This window comes from Gobius niger (genome assembly GCF_951799975.1).
Source record: "Gobius niger genome assembly, chromosome: 22".
In the NCBI taxonomy this organism is placed as follows: domain Eukaryota; kingdom Metazoa; phylum Chordata; class Actinopteri; order Gobiiformes; family Gobiidae; genus Gobius; species Gobius niger.
The window spans coordinates 16,033,905-16,052,815 of NC_136873.1; the positions used below are offsets into that span (position 1 = coordinate 16,033,905).

Sequence of the window (18,911 nt, forward strand, 5' to 3'; positions counted from 1 at the left end):
TTTGAATGCAGATTATGAAATGTTACCCCTAAAAACAAATTAAGTAAGTAAGTAAGGGATCTGCTGGAGCCACTCCTCCAGTTTGGGGGTCACTGCCCCGAGTGCCCCAACGACCACGGGCACCACTGATGCCTTCACACTCCAGGTTTTCTCCAGCTCTTCTCTGAGCCCCTGGTATTTCTCTAGTTTCTCGTGTTCCTTTTTCCTGATGTTGAAGTCTTGGTATTGCTCTGTCAACCACAACGGCTCCTCTGCTCTTTGTCACCACCACAATGTCCGGTTGGTTCATTACCATTCTGTCCGTCTGTATCTGGAAGTCCCACAGGATCTTGGCTCGGTCATTCTCCACCACCTTTGGAGGTGTTTCCCACTTTGACCTTGTTTTTTTTTTTACCTGCACAGATGTTCCTGTACACTATACCAGCCACTTGGTTATGGTGCTCCATGTAAGCTTTCCCTGCAGCATCTTACACCCTGCAGTTATGTTCTTACACCTGCAGCATCTTACACCCTGCAGTTATGTTCTTACACCTGCAGCATCTTACACCCTGCAGTTATGTTCTTACACCTGCAGCATCTTACACCCTGCAGTTATGTTCTTACACCTGCAGCATCTTACACCCTGCAGCATCTTACACCCTGCAGTTATGTTCTTACACCTGCAGCATCTTACACCTGCAGCATCTTACACCCTGCAGCATCTTACACCCTGCAGTTATGTTCTTACACCTGCAGCATCTTACACCCTGCAGCATCTTACACCCTGCAGTTGTGTTCTTACACCCTGCAGCATCTTACACCCTGCAGCATCTTACACCCTGCAGTTATGTTCTTACACCCTGCAGCATCTTACACCCTGCAGTTATGTTCTTACACCCTGCAGCATCTTACACCCTGCAGTTATGTGCTGGATTGTCTCATTGGCCTCTTTGCACAGTCTACACCTGGGGTCTTGAAGATATTTTAGTGTAATAAAGAAAAAAAATATTTAAACTATCTATATTGAGTTTATACTTTGCAGAATAGACAAACACGAAAAAGAAAATGACATAAATAGTTTTTTGTGTAATATTCATTTGCTTGTACGTGTCAAAAGTTTGCTTTGAACCCATTTTACACGAAAAGTTAGGTTATTTTCGTGGCCTACCCACTTTTTAACCTCTTAACCCCCACATGAACCAAGCACATTTTTCCAGTGTGGCTCTACCCAAATCTAAATAGCATCAAAATAGTGACAAAAATGTGATGAAAACGCAAGAAAAAGCGGCAAAAGAGCGACATAATACGTAGAAAGAACATGAGGAAAAAGCAACAAAAAAAGCCACAAAAAGTGACACAAAAATATGACAAAAAAAAGCAAAACCGACAAAAACATGACAAAGAAGAGACGACAAAAACGTGATGACAATATGACAAAAAAGTTGTGATGAGTTCTATAGGTCTTAGCTTTCAAATGAGACGTTACACTGGCTTAGGCTGTAATCTCCAGTTGATAACTTTTTAGATTTGGGTAATGCCAAACTGGAGAACATGAGCTTGGTTAAGGCGGGGGTTAAGCAGTTAAAGTGCTATGGTTTATCTTCCCCTTATGCATATGACTCCCCCTCACTGCCATTCTCACTGCACGCGAGTTTGCACTGCGTATTTACCAAAACATTGCCGACCAACCAATCAGATCATTTTCCGACTCCCAGGTCCCGCCTCTCGCGGGTGCGTTAACCAATCAGATCCGCGGGTGTGTTAGCTAACCTGCTGAAGTGGGAAGCGCAGCCTGTGTCAATGACAGCCACAAACCTGCAATAAACTGGACATTCCGCGGAGATAAGGGGACTTAACCACGAGGTAATCATTTACGGAGATATTGCGAGTTATCACGTTTAATAGTGCGGATTTACAGCGTTTTTAAAGCTGTTTTATTAGTGCAGAAGCTATCACGAAGCTAGGTAATACCATGGGTTTTACCGGTAGTAAGCTTGTGTAATAGAAGTAACAACTGAACTAAATTAGCCCTGTATTTTTATTTATTTATTTTTTATTTTATTTTATTTTGCATGTGCCATAAGTTTAAAGCTATAGGTTAAAAGCTAGTGATAAATGAAAAAAAATAAAAAATCAAAAAAAAAATCGAGTAATCTAAAATAGGCAGCGTTCATATTTGCGTGTGTTTTGCATGTTGACCACACCGGGAAGTGAGGAAGAACAGCTTTACTTGAACTCTACATCATGAATGGCGTAAAGTTGCGTGTAAAAGTGTGATTAACTCGAGATTGTCCCGGGCTGTGGAGGGGCCAGTAGTGAAGTGGCGCAGGGAGAGCGGGAGGTAAGCTGTGGATAAGCAGGATTTCAGGATAAAGAGGGGGATTGTCTGTCCCAGCAGGTCACAAAGCACAGGTACCGAGTTACTCAACCCCACAATGCACCAGGGCATCCGAGTTATGTCACTATTGAGCTCATGGTGTTCTCAAAGGGAAAAAGTTTAGCCTGCTGTTGTGGTGAATGCTATATTGTTTCAACTTTTATAAACCGCACATTTTTTGATATATAATAGTGCCATGGTCAGTAGTTCCCAAATAGATAATTAACCTCCATTGCGTCTTTAAACTTTACGGTCTGTGGGAAAAATTAATTTTCATCAGGGAGGCATTATACTGGCATGCAGTTTGTCCAGAATAAATATGAATACCGTAAATGCTCTAATATAGGCCTGGGCCTTTATTTACTCAAGGGCATCTAGGACCAGGCCTTTATTGGAACCAGGCCACAATTAGAGACAGGCCTTTATTTCTATTTGAGCAAAACGGACGACCAGGAAAACAAAGAAAAACGAGATTTGTGTCCATTTGCACCAAAAATATTAGGTTCATTTATTAATGAACATTTCAAACCCTCTCCCAGCGGCTGGAACATTGACGTCTTTTATTTTGTCGGGACAACAGGAAGTGTTTCGTTGCTGTTAGCGGAGCTTTGACATCAATGTCACTGCAGGTTTCTGTTTCGTTTTTACCGCGGACCGGATTATTTGTTGTTATCTCGTGTAAAAGGCGAGTTTAGACGGAGCGTTTGTGTTTGTGATCGATCATGAGACTGACCCGAGAGAAGACGAGACGCTCGCGCTGATGGGAGGAGTTATTTTGAGGCGTGGGACTGACCTGCACACGGAGCAGCTGGACGTGCTTTGAAGACGCAATGGTGACTTTATTAAAACCCTGGAGGGTCATAAACATTTGTTGCTTGCCCTGTTTCTACAAATAAAAGTGGCTAAATCTGTGTCAAAGTTACGCTCGGATCAGCTCCTCCGCAGCGTCCCCCTCGGCCCGGGTTCCCGTTTGTTTACTTCCTGCACGTGAGTTTTCATTTACACGAGTATGAGACAAATTCCAAACATGGGGAATATTTTTACCGCTATAGTTTCTAATAAAAGCCCTGGCCTGTTTTAGAGACCGGCTTTAATTTGCCTCCGCCAGCCGCGAACCCGGCCACTGTTAGACCCGGCCGATAATGTAATACAGGCCAGTATTAGAGAATTTACGGTACTTTATGAGTTCAAGGCAAGTTCTACACACTTCCCACGAGCAGCTATGAGTGGAGCAAATGGCCTGACAAATAAACACCACCAGTCAGACGATCCCCCATTAAAGCAGATGTCACACAAAATCAAGCTTTTTTTTTAGCCTTTAACCATGTTACAAATGCTGTTCCCTTGCGTTCATGCAGTTCTAAACAATGCTGTTTAGGGCTGCGCAATATATCGTACATAATATTGTATAATGATATTAGGTGATAAGATAAGATAAGATAATCCTTTATTGATCTCACAACGGAGAAATTCACTTTTTACAATCGGCATTCAATAAGATCCCTCAGGGTGTGCAAAACAGACAGGAAATGTGCACACGGATAAATAGTAGAATAAAGAGGTGTCTTATGTACAATAAGTAAAAGCGAAAATCTTAAAGGAATAGGCCACCGTTTTTACATACTGAGATATGTTCTTACCTTAGCTTTGACGAGTTCTTTAGGACCTGTCTGATCTTCCCCCGTGCCTTCAGTCACGTAAACACAGCGCAGACGGCGTTAGCATTTAGCCTCTCCCTCTCTCCTCTATAGCTCCAAAACAGGTCAAGATAGAAGCTACCAAGCTCTTCCACGTTTTCCCTTTTTAATATGGTTACGTGAAGTGTTCCACTACAAAGTATAATTACACAAAATTAAACAATGTGGATTTTCTAAGCGGATAAAAGGGGGGACTATAATGTAAGGCGTAATAATACCAGGAGTAGTTTGGCATCCGCACAGTAAAGTGAAGATTACTGCGCTGTTTTCGAACTACTACATAATAGTGGGCATAACAGTGTTGCTAAACCTAGTCCTGACCAACTGCAGTGACACCAGATCATACAAATCCAGGTGGTGACTTTTGTCTGGTCAGGCAAGATGTATTTTCTTGTTTTTTGTTGCGTCATAGATGAATAACTAAACTGTAATCAACATTTTTAAAGCCCGTCCCCGACACCCGACCCGCACGGACCCTTTCTGTCCTGTTTTTTCGCTCAGAGTGCATTCATCATGGTGCCATCGATTTTCTAGCATGCCGTCAGCTGTCAGTGAAAGCTTGTTTTCACAATTTTGCTGACGTTTTAAGTTAAAGCCACACCATTTTTCTCCCCAGCCTCGGGTCATGGGCAGGTAGCACACCGCAACGATGGACACCTTTCAGCAGCTGCTCCTCCTGCTGTGGAAGAACATCACCTACAGGAGAAGGAACAAGGTAACCGACAGTCAAGGCTTCACAAACTCGGCACGATTTGAACAATGTTACAATTGTTTCCTGATTCTTGCATATTCAATAAACTGAAGGAGGATAAAGCAGATTTAATTTCACTTCTAGTACACCGAAAAGTCAGGTATTGGGCCTTTGAAGTGGTATTTCCTACTGGTTCATCAGTGAGTAGCCTTCCACGGGAGAACAGACATGAAGGAAGCTAATCAGTGCAACAGGAGTGGGGACTACTTATGTATACTTCAGTTCAAATGATCACAAGTCAAGTGAATGTACTGGAGTATTTGCTGAAGAAAATGCTCTGATATTCAGGGTAGAAAGTATGAATCAGTTTAAATAAGGTATGTTTGTTTAAATGGACTTTTACTTGGCGTTACAGCCTACCTGTGCTCAAAGGTTTCATGGTGACGCCTTGTTCCTCTGTGTCCCCGTCTTCTCTTCAGATCCAGCTGATCATCGAGGTGCTGTGGCCTCTCTTCCTGTTTGTCATCCTGATCTCCGTCCGCCACTCGCACCCCCCGTACAAGCAGAGCCAGTGTGAGTAACACAAGCAGGGAACGCCGGAAGGAAATATTGATTTGTTATTTTCTAAATTACTGTCAAGAGCTGGGTCACGTGCATTTGCTTTCACAAACAATTTAAATCACAGGCTCTAGCTACACTTAGCTAGCATTAGCTTGTGAGGTTGCTTTAACTCCTTAACTCCCACCTGAACCGAGCACATTTTCTCCAGTTTGGCTTTACCCCAGTCCAAAAGCTTCTGGAAAAAAGGTGTGAAAATAGCAACAAAACTGAGACAAAAACAATGATGGAAATGTGACAAAAAAGTGACGAAAAATTTATGAAAAAGTGGCAAAAATGTCACAAGAAATTGACAAAAAAATGACGAACAAATGGCAAAAATGTGACAAAAAATTTGACAAAAATGTGACAAAAAATGACTAAAATTTGATAAAAAATTGATGAATAAAATTACAAAAATGTGACAAAAAATGACAAAAAATGTGACAAAATGTGACCAAAAAAATTACAAAAATGTGACAAAAAATGACAAAAATTTGATTAAAAAAATGATGTAAAAAATGACAAAAATGACAAAAAAATGATAAGATAAGATAAGATAAGATAAGATTAACCTTTATTGATCTCACAAAGGAGAAATTCACTTGTTACAGTCGGCGTTCAAGAAGAAGAGTTAATAAAGTGCAGCTGACAAAAAATGTGACAAAAATTTGACAAAAAATGACAGAAATTTGATAAAAAATTGATGAATAAAATGACAAAAAATGTGTCAAAAAAAATTACAAAAATGTGATAAAAAATTGACCAAAATAATAAATACAAAATTGACGAAAAAAGGACAAAAATGTGACAAAAATTGACAAAAAAGTTACAAAAATGAGTTGAATACCCAACAAAAAAATGCTGAAAAAAAAATGTGATGACGTGAGAAAAAAGATCCTCTCGGTTCAGGCGGGAGTTAAGAGGTTAAAGCGGCTTACATAAATCAACACATCAGCTCATTTGTATTTTTGTGTCACTTCTTTCTGGAAGATAAATCCCAGACTTTTCTTTTTAACCGAGAGCTTCAGATAGTGCAGCCACATTAACATACATGACATCCATGGTTAGTAAAAATTGACACAAATTGGGTGAAAAAAGTGTTTTATCAGACAAACTCAGAACCTTTTTCCCCTAAATTTGAAATCTTGCCCAATTCTCTTCTGAAGTATTCAATTCCAGGTCAGCGCTGTGTTTTCCCATTGTTTCCAATCCTGCCTAATCTTTTGGCTCTCAACTGTTACTCTTGTTGTTTGTAGGTCATTTCCCAAACAAAGCCTTACCCTCAGCAGGAACGCTGCCCTGGATCCAAGGCATCATCTGTAACATCAACAACCCGTGTTTCCACAACCCCACGCCGGGGGAGACGCCCGGGCAAGTGGGCAACTTCAACAACTCCATGTACGCCTTCACATTGTTTACTGTGTCTAGTTTTAGAGCTTTTTACTATGTTACAATGTTGTTCTCTCATCAAAAACTGACCTGGAGCTATTGCCGTGTTCATTTGGACCGGGGAGCTCAGTTGGTTTATGTTCATGTGCTTTTTATGTCTCAGCATCACTTTAATCACTTACAGGGACTATACGGAGTTTAAAAATGTTAAAATTAAGTATTTTCTTCCCCTTACATGTTCCACAACTGCCTTTAAAATCCTGCACTGTCACTCAAAAAGGTGTTAATTCAGGTCCGAAGTGCCGTCATGCACGAGCTTAATGTAGAAGGTGCAGTTACGCGTAAGACCTGAGGTGGCAGTAGTGAGTATAAAAGGACTAACTTGAATCTAGTTCCTTTAAGTGTTCAGTGGAGCAAGCACCATTCAAATTTGGTGTTATTGTTTCAAAAGCTAATCAGTTGTGTGTTTGTTTTAAAAAATGTCAGGTACATTTTCTTCTTGCTGGCATTAATGTCAGGCTTTTGTCTCGTAATTATGTTATGGGAGCAACATCAACTCACACTGAACTCAAGAAAGAATGTTTCAATCCAAAAATCAACCGAGCCATTCACCTTTGCATTTTTGTAGTTTCTTGTAAACGCTCTGCACAGGCCGTTGGGGCTAGCATGGAGCTAGCTCAGGGCTAGTTTAGCTGTGTATATCGTGCTTCTGTGACCTGAACTATTTCATGTAATATTCATGAACTCTGAAGATATTTTAATTTTAATCAACAAACCGAGCACATTTTCTCCAGTTTGGCTTTACCTCAATCCAAAAGCTTCTGGAAAAAAGCTGTGAAAATAGCAACAAAACTGAGACGAAAACAATGACGGAAATGTGATAAAAAAGTGACGAAAAATTGATGAAAAAGTGGCAAAAATGTCACAAAAATGTCTCAAGAAATTGACAAAAAAGTGATGAAAAAATGACGAAAAAGTGACAAAAAATGACAAAAAAGTTACAAAAATGAGTTGAATACCCAACAAAAAAATGAAGCTATGACAGAAGCTGCAGTCATTCTGATAAACAGGGGGTATGATGCTTTTTTCAGTCACATAGCACCAGTCTATATCACACTACAATGATGAGCAAACCTTCTGTTGGTCTGTAAATGCAGTAAATTAGAATAACTGCCTTGTATAAAATGTCTCTCTCAAAATGGCTGTAGTGAATGTCTTGAAATAGGCCTCTGTCTCTTTAAGAACCTCTGAGCCTTTAGACACGCCCCCTCCACACGCTGTCTGTGGCATCAGTGGGGAGGGGGTTCTGCTGAGGGGCAGTGGTCGGTTACTCGGCTGGTGACGAAAGCTCGGAGGCGTCTCCAGGAGGTGGGGGCGTTCCTTGGAGGACTCAGGCAAACCTATCAAATGCATAAACTAGTAGTAAAGTAATTCATATGAATCTACATGTCTTTATTTAACACTTTCAACTGCTGGTTTCCCTCAAATTCCCTGTAAAAGTTGTTTTATTTTTATGCTTCAATGGCTGCCCCTTGTGAGTTTCTGGCGTGGTCACAAATCTCGAGGTAAATTGCGGCAGAACCGGAGATACCTTTAGTAAGCGCAGTGGTGTCTGTGTTTCCAGATTGTCCCGTCTGTTGGTGGACGCTCAGACCGTCCTGTCCTACAGCGGAAACAGGACCTTCTCTGGGCTGCAGGAGCTGACGCGGACTGTGCAGAGGCTGGGGGAGCGGCCGGGCGTCTTTCCAAGTAAAAAATCTGTCTATATTTTATATTTGAGGCTTTTGCGTATAATTTCGAACCATAAGAGTTATAGTCTTTCCGTTTTTAGTTTGGAATCTGCTGATTTTTGTCTCTGATGAGCTTCCTCTGAAGTATCTTTTTATAATGTCTGCTCACCGTTATTGTGTGTTCATTTCCTGTCTTGTTTTTAATAACCATTTCATGTCTGTTGCCTTTTGTTCATGTCTATTGTGCTTGTCGTTCTATGGCCTTTCCTGTCTGAGAACAGAAACCTGCCCAGGGACTACAGATGAAAATAAACCATTTTGGCTAACTCTGGCATATTTACATGTGAACCTGAATAAATCAGCCCTATGCCCCAAATAAAGCGCCCCCTGCTGTCACAGATAAACACTAACACATCACAGTTTGGAAGACAAGAAAAAGCAGGGCGTATGAGGCCTGAGAAAAACCCATTTCGGTCGACTTCTTCCGTACACCGCCACCCAAGACCCTTTTCTTCTGCCACGCTCTCCGCAGAACCTCCTCTTTCCAAACTTTGCCAGGTCACCTGATTTTTGCAGTCAGAGCTCTTTCCACAAGCTGTCCAGAAATGTCACCACATTGGTTTTGTCTTTATGTTTTTGTTCTCAGCCTTCCTGCTCGGCCAGCTTCACTTTTAGGTTAGCTCGTCGTTCCGTTAGCCTTATTAGCGCTGAAAGTGCTTGTACCACTGTCTCTGTAGCCTGGCATCCAGACTAATCTCCGATGTTTATCAATTAATGAACAGGAGACTAGTCTGGCGACCCTGTCGTAGAAAAGCTACTGCTTGAGGCGGGACTAATGTGGGACAACCGAAGCGCAGAGCAGCCAATGAGAACATAGCGGATGTGACGACAGAAACAAGAAAGTTGTATCATTGGGACGTTAACAATGGCGCTCCTGCCACACGGAGTTCAGGAAATGACTTCTGTCGTTTATGTCAGAAAAACTTAAGAATTCAAGCAAACCGGAGCATTACGGGAAGTGGTCGCTTGTGTTGAAAAACTACAAAACAAAGGTGCAACAACGTGACGCCCGTTCAGGGAGCTGCTCTGATTGGTCGGTAGGCTCCATATCGCTGCGTCACTTCCTTTGAAAGCGCGCAATGGAGTGTTGCCAGACCCTCTTCTGTAAAGAAGCGGAGTCTGGTTGGCGAGACTACTGTCTCTGACTCTTCAATTCGAGCCCTCTGCTTCTTCCGCTTGATCGTTAACTCTTAGTTTGCGTTTAATGTCTGAGCTGGCTGGCTCTCCATTTCATCTTCTGCCAAAATCGCAACTTTCATACTTCTTTGATGACCCTTTATCTATCTTCAGAAACAATCTCCTGGATTGATAAAAAGAGTACCATTGGGAGTTATTAAAAAAAACAACCTTGGGAGCCATTCTCTTGCCAGCCAAACCGTAACTTGTTCTAAAAGAGTGAGTCTCAAGTGCGGCGTCTGACTTTTGTGGATTTTCCTCTGGGATCATTCTCATGAACATGCCATTTATGGGATTTCGGAATATTGGCTGCTGCTCCGTGTGAGAGAGGCACATGAGCTCATTCAACTGTCTGAAATGGAGCAGATACTGTTCCTGTGTTTCCTGTACTGGGCATGAGAGCAGCACTAACTGGTCTGCGCAACTTGATCTGATGTGAATGAAAGCCTGCGGTTACTGTTGTGGAGAGAGAAAGCAAATAGGTCAGGTTACAGGAGATGCGAGACAGTGGCACAGAGAGGGCTCTTCACCGTCGGTCTCTCAGGGCTTTGTGCCGGCTCAGAAGAGAAATACCTACAGGACTGGAGCTGAAGTGGGTTACTGTAAATGCTCTAATACTGGCCTGTATTCCATTAGCGGCCGGGTCTAACAGTGGCCGGGTTCGCGGCTGGCGGAGGCAAATTAAAGCCGTTCTCTAAAACAGGCCGGGGCTTTTATTAGAAACTATAACAGTAGAAATATTCCCCATGTTAGGAATTTGTCTCATACTGGTGTAAATGAAAACTCACGTGCAGGAAGTAAACAAACGGGAACCCGGGCCGAGGGGGGCGCTGCGGATGAGCTGATCCGAGCGTAACTTTGACACAGATTTAGCCACTTTTCAAACCTCCAGTGACTATTTGTAGAAACAGGGCAACAAACGTTGTGTGACCCTCCAGGGTTTTAATAAAGTCACCATCGCGTCTTCAAAGCACGTCCAGCTGCTCCGTGTGCAGGTCAGTCCCACGCCTCAAAATAACTCCTCCCATCAGCACGAGCGTCTCGTCTTCTCTCGGGTCAGTCTCATGATCGATCACAAACACAAACGCTACACAAGATAACAACAAATAATCCGGTCCGCGGTAAAAACGAAACAGAAACCTGCAGTGACATCGATGTCAATGTTCCGCTAACAGCAACGAAACACTTCCTGTTGTCCCGACAAAATAAAAGGCGTCAATGTTCCAGCCGCTGGGAGAGGGTTTGAAATGTTAATAAATGAACCTAATATTTTAGGTGCAAATGGACACAAATGTCGTTTTTCTTCATTTTCCTGGTCGTCCGTTTTGCTCAAATAGAAATAAAGGCCTGTCTCTAATTGTGGCCTGGTTCCAATAAAGGCCTGGTCCTAGATGCCCTTGAGTAAATAAAGGCCCGGGCCTATATAAGAGCATTTACGGTAGGTTAAGTGTTAACTCGGAAAGTAAACAAAAAACCCTAAGTAACGGCTACAATCAGCGATATAAAGTCTTAAGATAATTCCAGGCCCAGTTCAGTAGTCGTCAGGTTTACACTTTACTCACATTCACGATGTCTCTGAGCCCTGAACACCGTGTACTTCTGGACACTTCAGGTCAGCAGCTGAAAGTGACAGCACTGGAAGAGAAGAATAGATTCCTGGTGGCTCCACGCTTGATTTTTCTTCAGTCTCTTTGGCAGTTTCTGTGTTTTTCTCAACCTTATTGACTTGTGGCAACAAAACGTTTGATGGTTCTGTGGTCCCGTCCCAATATTTTGGAAACTTCAAGAGTTCTGCATCCCTCTGACGAGCTTTCAACAGTTTTTGACATTTCAGTATCTGACAGAGATGTCTTTTCCTTGGCATTTTGTGTGAGAGAAAGAAACTGCATAATTTTTCTGCCTGAGTGTGGACCTGCTTTGGCCACACTTCCTCTCATTATAAACGTTGCCATCACATGGGCAACAGACTTTATGTTTTATACAGTTTGGACTTTGAATTTGTAAAGGTAAAATAACAACATGGTCATAATTATGCATGGACAGGTACACAAAACTGAAGGTGTGTTGGATCGACGCGTCCCAGGGGATGTTGCATTGGAACGGGACGATAGAACCATCAGACATTTTGTTGCCAAAAAAGTCGTAAAAAGTGAGATGACAGGAAAGAATGCAAAGTAAGACTCAAGAAAAATCAAACGTGGAGCCACCAGGAATAGATTATCCACCAGTGCTGCCATATTCAGCATCTGTGACCGACCTGAAGTGTCCAGAAGTACAAAGTGACAATGCTTATGTGAGAAAAATGGAAACCCGGCCACTGTTGATCAAGACACATGAGCTGAAATGTCAAACAGAGAGAGAGAGAGAGAAAGACTTTGAGTTGCCAGATCACATGGTTTAAAAAACACAGTATGCCATGACAAAGCAATAAAGACTCTGATCTCTCACTACATTCATCTCTTCTACTCTACAAGCTCTTCATCCATCTGCCTGCCTGTGTGCTCCTTTCAGATCTGCCGGTACGAGAATACCTGAAGCCTAATGAGAGCTTCTCGTCCTTCTTGCGGACCAACAGCAGCCTGTCCCCCCAGTCCGTGGACACGCTGCTCAGGGCCAGGCTCAACTCGCAGGTGAGTTACTGTACAAGCTCTGTCTCGCCCTTAAAGGAATAGGCCACTGTTTTTGATCTTCACCAGTGCCTTCTGTCACGGAAACCAGGGCTCACCAACCTTATTTCAGCTGAGGGCTACTTTAAGAGCATTAAGTTGTTCGAGGGCTACCAGTTAAAAACAAATCCTAAAGACTCTTCACTTATAGGATATTGACCCCATATTATGTTAAAATAGCTTTATTTTAAACTCATACTGAGTCACAAGAACCGAAATAACTGTAATTTTAAGAATTAGATTCAAGAAAATGAAGTGTTTTACACTTTAGAAAAAGTCCTAAGGGCTACTGGACATGCCACAAAGGGCCCCTGGGTGCCCGCGGACACCACGTTGGTGACCCCTGGCATAAACACAGCGCAGACGGCGTTAGCATTTAGCCTCTCCCTCTCTCCTCTATAGCTCCAAAACAGGTGAAGATAGAAGCTACCAAGCTCTTCCACGTTTTCCCTATTTAAATATGGTTACGTGAAGTGTTCCACTACAAAGTATAATTACACAAAATTAAACAATGTGGATTTTCTAAGCGGATAAAGGAGGGAACTATATGGTAAGGCGTAATAATACCAGGAGTAGTTCGAAATCCGCACAGTAATCTTCACTTTACTGTGCGGATGCCAAATTACTCCTGGTAATATTACGCCTTACAATATAGTTCCCTCCTTTATCCGCTTAGAAAATCCACATTGTTTAATTTTGTGTAATTATACTTTGTAGTGGAACACTTCACGTAACCATATTTAAATAGGGAAAACGTGGAAGAGCTTATCTTGACCTGTTTTGGAGCTATAGAGGAGAGGGGGAGAGGCTAAATGCTAACGCCGTCTGCGCTGTGTTTACGTGACTGAAGGCACGGGTGAAGATCAGACAGGTCCTAAAGAACTCGTCAAAGCTAAGGTAAGAACATATCTCAGTTTGTAAAAACTGTGGCCTATTCCTTTAAGACCACTTCAAAACCATGGTGTAGTTAGTATTTACTTCCAGGCGCTATGCTAACCACCCATGCAGTCGCTGGGTCCCTTAACGGTCAAATACACCCTGATAGAGTATGAACTTTTTTTTTTTGTGCCTCATTTGAAAGTCTCTCTCCCTGCGTCGTGTCCAGCTGGTGGTGGCCGGAGCGCAGCTGCAGCTGAAGGACTTGGTGTGTAACGGCACGATGCTCGGACGTTTTTTGACCTTTGACGGAGGTGAAGACAAGATGGCCGCCCTGCAGTCCGATCTGTGCCGGCTGCCCGCTCAGGTCCTGCAGCAGGTGGAACGCCTCTTCCTCACACAACTAGACTTCACCAAGATATTCACGGTAAGGCAGCATTCTAGTCAGCAACAATTTGATCCCAGTGTGTAGTCGATATTTATTTGGGGGGGAGAACCTCTGACATTGTTTTCTTTTTTTTTACTCCACAAGTTTGTTAATAATACAAATAATATGGTTCAAAACACATTCAGTTGGAAAGGTGGTCACTGACAAGATTGACTTAAAGTTATAATCAAATTCCTTCCCTCTTTAAGCAGAAAGCAAAAAGAGGAGAGCAGGAACAGGATTTTCAAACATAAACGATCAAGCTCCTCCCCCTCCCTCCTGATTGGACCTGACAGGCTGCTTTACAGAAAAAGCTCGTCTCATTGGTCAACACGGGAGGATAATAGACTCTGATTAGTTGCTGAGATCCGGGAAGGAGGGACTTATAAAGTAAAAAAAAGTGTATTTATACAGTATTATTACTTACTTTACATCAAAATCCAAGACCAGGTAGTCGATTTTATGAAATTTGTAATACATTTAGACTTCCAGACTGTCACTTTAAGTACTGCACTGAAGTAGAGTGGAGGATCTCTTTTGTGTTTGTGTTTCAGTCTATAACAGAGAGTTGTAGATGGCTAGAAAGCTCGCAAATAGATATTCTTCCAAAGAGGTTAATTTAAAACAAAGACAAAGAGTTTATATATGTGTTTAAATATGTTTCAGAGAGACCGGCTCCTGTCCAACGCTGCAGACCTGCGGGTCATCAGTCGAGCTGTGGGGACAGTGTCCCAGCAGCTGGCTGCCCTCATCACTGACGTAAGATTACACCACATACTGCTAAACTTCATTTGAGAGAGATAATATTTGACTTTGAGAACGATGAAGCCTAATTCAGGAGTTCTCAATTCAACATTATTTAACACTTTATTTAACACATTATTTAACACTTTAAATATTGCGAGAGGCGATATTGACCTAAAACGACTTAAAAATAGAAACACGTCATTTGTTTCTGGATCTCTGGAGTAGATTCAGACCTGCCCTACAGTCGTCACCAAAACACACTGTCAATGTCTCTCCTAAACCAAAGCAACAAAAACATGACCTTTTTTTGGTCAGGCAGCGTAACTTCTATAAACAAGTGTTTATAACTAGTGGGTCGTGGCGTTTAGTCTTGTTTTAGTCGCCTAAATTTAAGACGAATTTAGTCAACTTTGTATTTATAATATTTATTATAATGATATTTAATCAAGGTCCTCGGCTTTATAGAGCTGCTCCTCATAAACAAAGCTCAGAGCTGTTCCCTTCGCACTGACTGTAAATGATATGAGGCTCTTTCAGATGGTCGTTGGAAGTTTGGGATGATTTTAGTTTCTTATTTCTATTTAGTCAAATAAAACGACAAAAATATCTGGACATTTTAGTCATAATTTTAGTCTCATAAATAACTTTTAATTTAGTTTTAGTACAATTTTACTTTGACTGAAATATTGGAGTCAACGAAATTAACACTTTTCATATTAGCTTGAAATTTCACCGTTATTTGATTATTGTTTTTATTATTTGAGGATTACTTAATAATAACTGGTGAAGAAAATACATTTTACATTGTGGGCTGCGGCTTGTGATTTTACGGTGATGATTACGACATCAGACCAGCCGAGAACCACTGCTATAAAGTAAATATTTATTCATTGTTTTAGTGATTTTGTGTTCTATTACTACACTTTGAGGCTTGGCTTTGATTGGCTAAAACACGCTTCAACCAATCAACACAAAGTATTCTGCTGAAGCCCATCCTTTTCCAGGTTAAGTTAACAGTTTGAGAACATAAAATTGTCCCTTCACTCATGCGAATTCTCCCATTCTCTAATGCAAAGCTGTTTTGTTCTGCTTCCCGCCCAGTTCTCCTCCTTGTCCAGCTTCTCGGACATGAGCGCCGCCCTCGGTCTGCTGTCCCCAGAGAACCGCACGGCCAGGCCCAGGGAAAGCTTCAGGGCTTTCTCCAGGGTCATGTGCGGGCACCCGGAGGTGGGGGGCGAGCGCATCCCCTCCCTCAACTGGTACGAGGACAACGACATCAAGTCTTTCCTGGGCAAGAACGGCACGGAGGACAGCGACCCCAACGCGGAGCAAAACATGAGTAAGGGAAGGTCACGGGCATGTGATCGTTTTAATGTGAGAATGATTTTACCTCCACCCTTTTAAAGCACATCACTTCATTTAAAAAATATTGGATTTAATATTTCATAGCATCATACCGCTGTTGAAACGGATCATTTAGTCGATAATAGTTTTTAGCTGCTGTTAGCACAACTAAGCTGCAAACAACGTCTCTGTTGTTTACAGGTTAATACAGTGGGAGGAAAATGTATGTTTGGAATTTCTCACATTTCTGCATAAATTGGTCATAAACTGTGGTCTGATCTTCATCAAAATCACAAAAATGATTAAACAGTGTCTGCTTAAACTAGTACCACACAAACAATTACATGTAATCATATTTTAATGTATATATCATGCCTATAACATAAACATTCACAGGACAGAGGGAATAAGTAAGTGAACCCCTGTATTGAATATCTGTTGATCCTTCTTTTGCAGCGATAACTGCTGTTCTGTCGTTGCAGATTAGACGCTCACAACGATCAGGATGAATCTCGGATCATTCCTCTTTACAAAACTGTTGTAGCTCAGTGAGATTCCTGGGTTCACTTACTTTTTCCTCCCTGTCCTGTGAATGTCTGTGAATACCTCTGAACGCAGGGTCTCAAACATTTAAACCCCCACCTGAACTGAGCACATTTTCTCCAATTTTTGCTTTACCCAAAACTAAAGACTTCTTGAAAAAAGTGTCAGAAGAGCAACAATATGAAACAAATGCTCTTGGTTAAAGCAAGGGTTAAGAGGTTAAAGGGGGGGTATTATGCAAAATTGACTTTTTCAAGCTTTACATCATGTTATTATGTCATTCCTTCATTAAAAACATGCCTGAAGTGTTGCCTTGGCACATTCACGTATTTCTGAGTAATCTGTAAAAACTCTGATGGCGGCCATTTTAGGGATAGCTTTGCCTGAGTCCTCCTAGGAACGCCCCCACCTCCTGGAGACGCCTCCGAGCTTTCGTCACCAGCCGAGTAACCAACCACTGCTCCTCAGCAGAACCCCCTCCCCACTGATGCCACAGACAGCGTGTGGAGGGGGCGTGTCGGAAAGGCTCAGAGGTTCTTAAAGAGACAGAGGCCTATTTCAAGACATTCACTACAGCCATTTTGAGAGAGACATTTTATACAAGGCAGTTATTCTAATTTACTGCATTTACAGACCAGCAGAAGGTTTGGTCATCATTGTAGTGTGATACAGACTGGTGCTATGTGATTGAAAAAAACATAATACCCCTCTTTAAGAGCCACTGTGTTTGTGTCTCTGCAGCGTCGTACTGTCAGTCTCTGATCCAGGGCCTAGAGTCCAACCCTCTGTCGCGGATCGTGTGGAGAGGGATCAAACCGCTGTTCATCGGCAAACTGCTGTACACGCCCAACAGCCCTGCTGTCCAGCAAGTCATGAAGGAGGTACGCACCAATGATTCAAGAGACAGTCATATGTAAGGGTGGGTGACAATCAGGAGTCAAGTAAGAATCCAACATCTGTTTCTTTTGAAGGTGAATAAGACCTTTGAGGGGCTGCAGATTGTCCAGGAGCTGAACGCGGCCTGGCTGGAGGTGGGGCCTCAGATCAGGGACTACATGGAGACCAGTGTGGAGATCAGACTACTGAAGGTGAGCTCTGCTGCAAACGCACATGTGCAGAGTTTAAAAGAATCAACAGAGTCGGTCGACAGAGGAAGGTCATTCCACAATTTGGAACAAGGACCTAAGGGTGCACCCAGAGGAGAAGGGAATTTAGAAAGTATGATACAACCGCAAAGTACAAGTACAATAAACCGTATTAAAAGAACCACATGCCTTTAGAGACAACGCGGCCCCATGGAGGCGGGACATTTGGAGAAAAGTGGCCACTTTGACGCCGTGTGCAGAGCTGATGCTGTGAGACTAAATTTGCCACTGTTTGCCCGGCAGGATTTGCTGAAGCGTCCTGAGGTCGCCGTGCTGGTGAACATGCGTTTGGAGAACACCTCGTGGACAGCCTCCAGAATGTCCCGTTTCCTGTCCACCCCCCCACCGGGCACCCCCAGGAGTCCCGGGACGTCCCAGACATGGATGGACATCTACACTGACCTCAACGGCACCGTCAGCACTCTGGCACAAGTCACTGAGGTACAGCACATTCATGGGTTTCATACGCTCCTTTTACAGTCCCTCCCTTGTTACATGCAGCTATTAGTTTGTATTAGGAATATAACAGTGAAGTACAGGCAATATAACAGTGGAAGTACAGACAATATAGCAGTGGAAGTACAGACAATATAACAGTGGAAGTACAGACAATATAACAGTGGAAGTACAGACAATATAACAGTGGAAGTACAGACAATATAACAGTGGAAGTACAGACAATATAACAGTGGAAGTACAGACAATATAACAGTGGAAGTACAGACAATATAACAGTGGAAGTACAGACAATATAACAGTGGAAGTACAGACAATATAACAGTGGAAGTACAGACAATATAACAGTGGAAGTACAGACAATATAACAGTGGAAGTACAGACAATATAACAGAGGAAGTACAGACAATATAACAGTGGAAGTGCAGACAATATAACAGTGGAAGTACAGACAATATAACAGTGGAAGTACAGACAATATAACAGTGGAAGTACAGACAATTTAACAGTGGAAGTACAGACAATATAACAGTGGAAGTACAGACAATATAACAGTGGAAGTACAGACAATATAACAGTGGAAGTACAGACAATATAACAGTGGAAGTACAGACAATATAACAGTGGAAGTACAGACAATATAACAGTGGAAGTACAGACAATATAACAGTGGAAGTACAGACAATATAACAGTGGAAGTACAGACAATTTAACAGTGGAAGTACAGACAATATAACAGTGGAAGTACAGACAATATATCAGTGGAAGTACAGACAATATAACAGTGGAAGTACAGACAATTTAACAGTGGAAGTACAGACAATATAACAGTGGAAGTACAGACAATATAACAGAGGAAGTACAGACAATATAACAGTGGAAGTACAGACAATATAGCAGTGGAAATACAGACAATATAACAGTGGAAGTACAGACAATATCACAGTGGAAGTACAGACAATATAACAGTGGAAGTACAGACAATATAACAGTGGAAGTACAGACAAT

General features: G+C 42.1%; 1 protein-coding gene across 1 annotated transcript in view; it reads left to right on the forward strand.

Annotated features, from left to right (window-relative positions):
* The first annotated feature begins 1,739 nt into the window (after positions 1-1,739).
* abca7 (ATP-binding cassette, sub-family A (ABC1), member 7) overlaps positions 1,740-18,911 on the forward strand; it is a 56,540-nt gene continuing 39,368 nt past the window's right edge. Inside the window, exons 1-12 of the mRNA XM_079580966.1 lie at positions 1,740-1,842; positions 4,670-4,768; positions 5,224-5,317; positions 6,601-6,742; positions 8,358-8,482; positions 12,211-12,329; positions 13,471-13,668; positions 14,335-14,427; positions 15,517-15,754; positions 17,044-17,183; positions 17,274-17,390; positions 17,691-17,888. Coding sequence (XP_079437092.1) covers positions 4,703-4,768; positions 5,224-5,317; positions 6,601-6,742; positions 8,358-8,482; positions 12,211-12,329; positions 13,471-13,668; positions 14,335-14,427; positions 15,517-15,754; positions 17,044-17,183; positions 17,274-17,390; positions 17,691-17,888 — 1,530 coding nt within the window. The 5' untranslated portion in view covers positions 1,740-1,842; positions 4,670-4,702. The remainder of the gene's footprint in view (positions 1,843-4,669; positions 4,769-5,223; positions 5,318-6,600; positions 6,743-8,357; positions 8,483-12,210; positions 12,330-13,470; positions 13,669-14,334; positions 14,428-15,516; positions 15,755-17,043; positions 17,184-17,273; positions 17,391-17,690; positions 17,889-18,911) is intronic.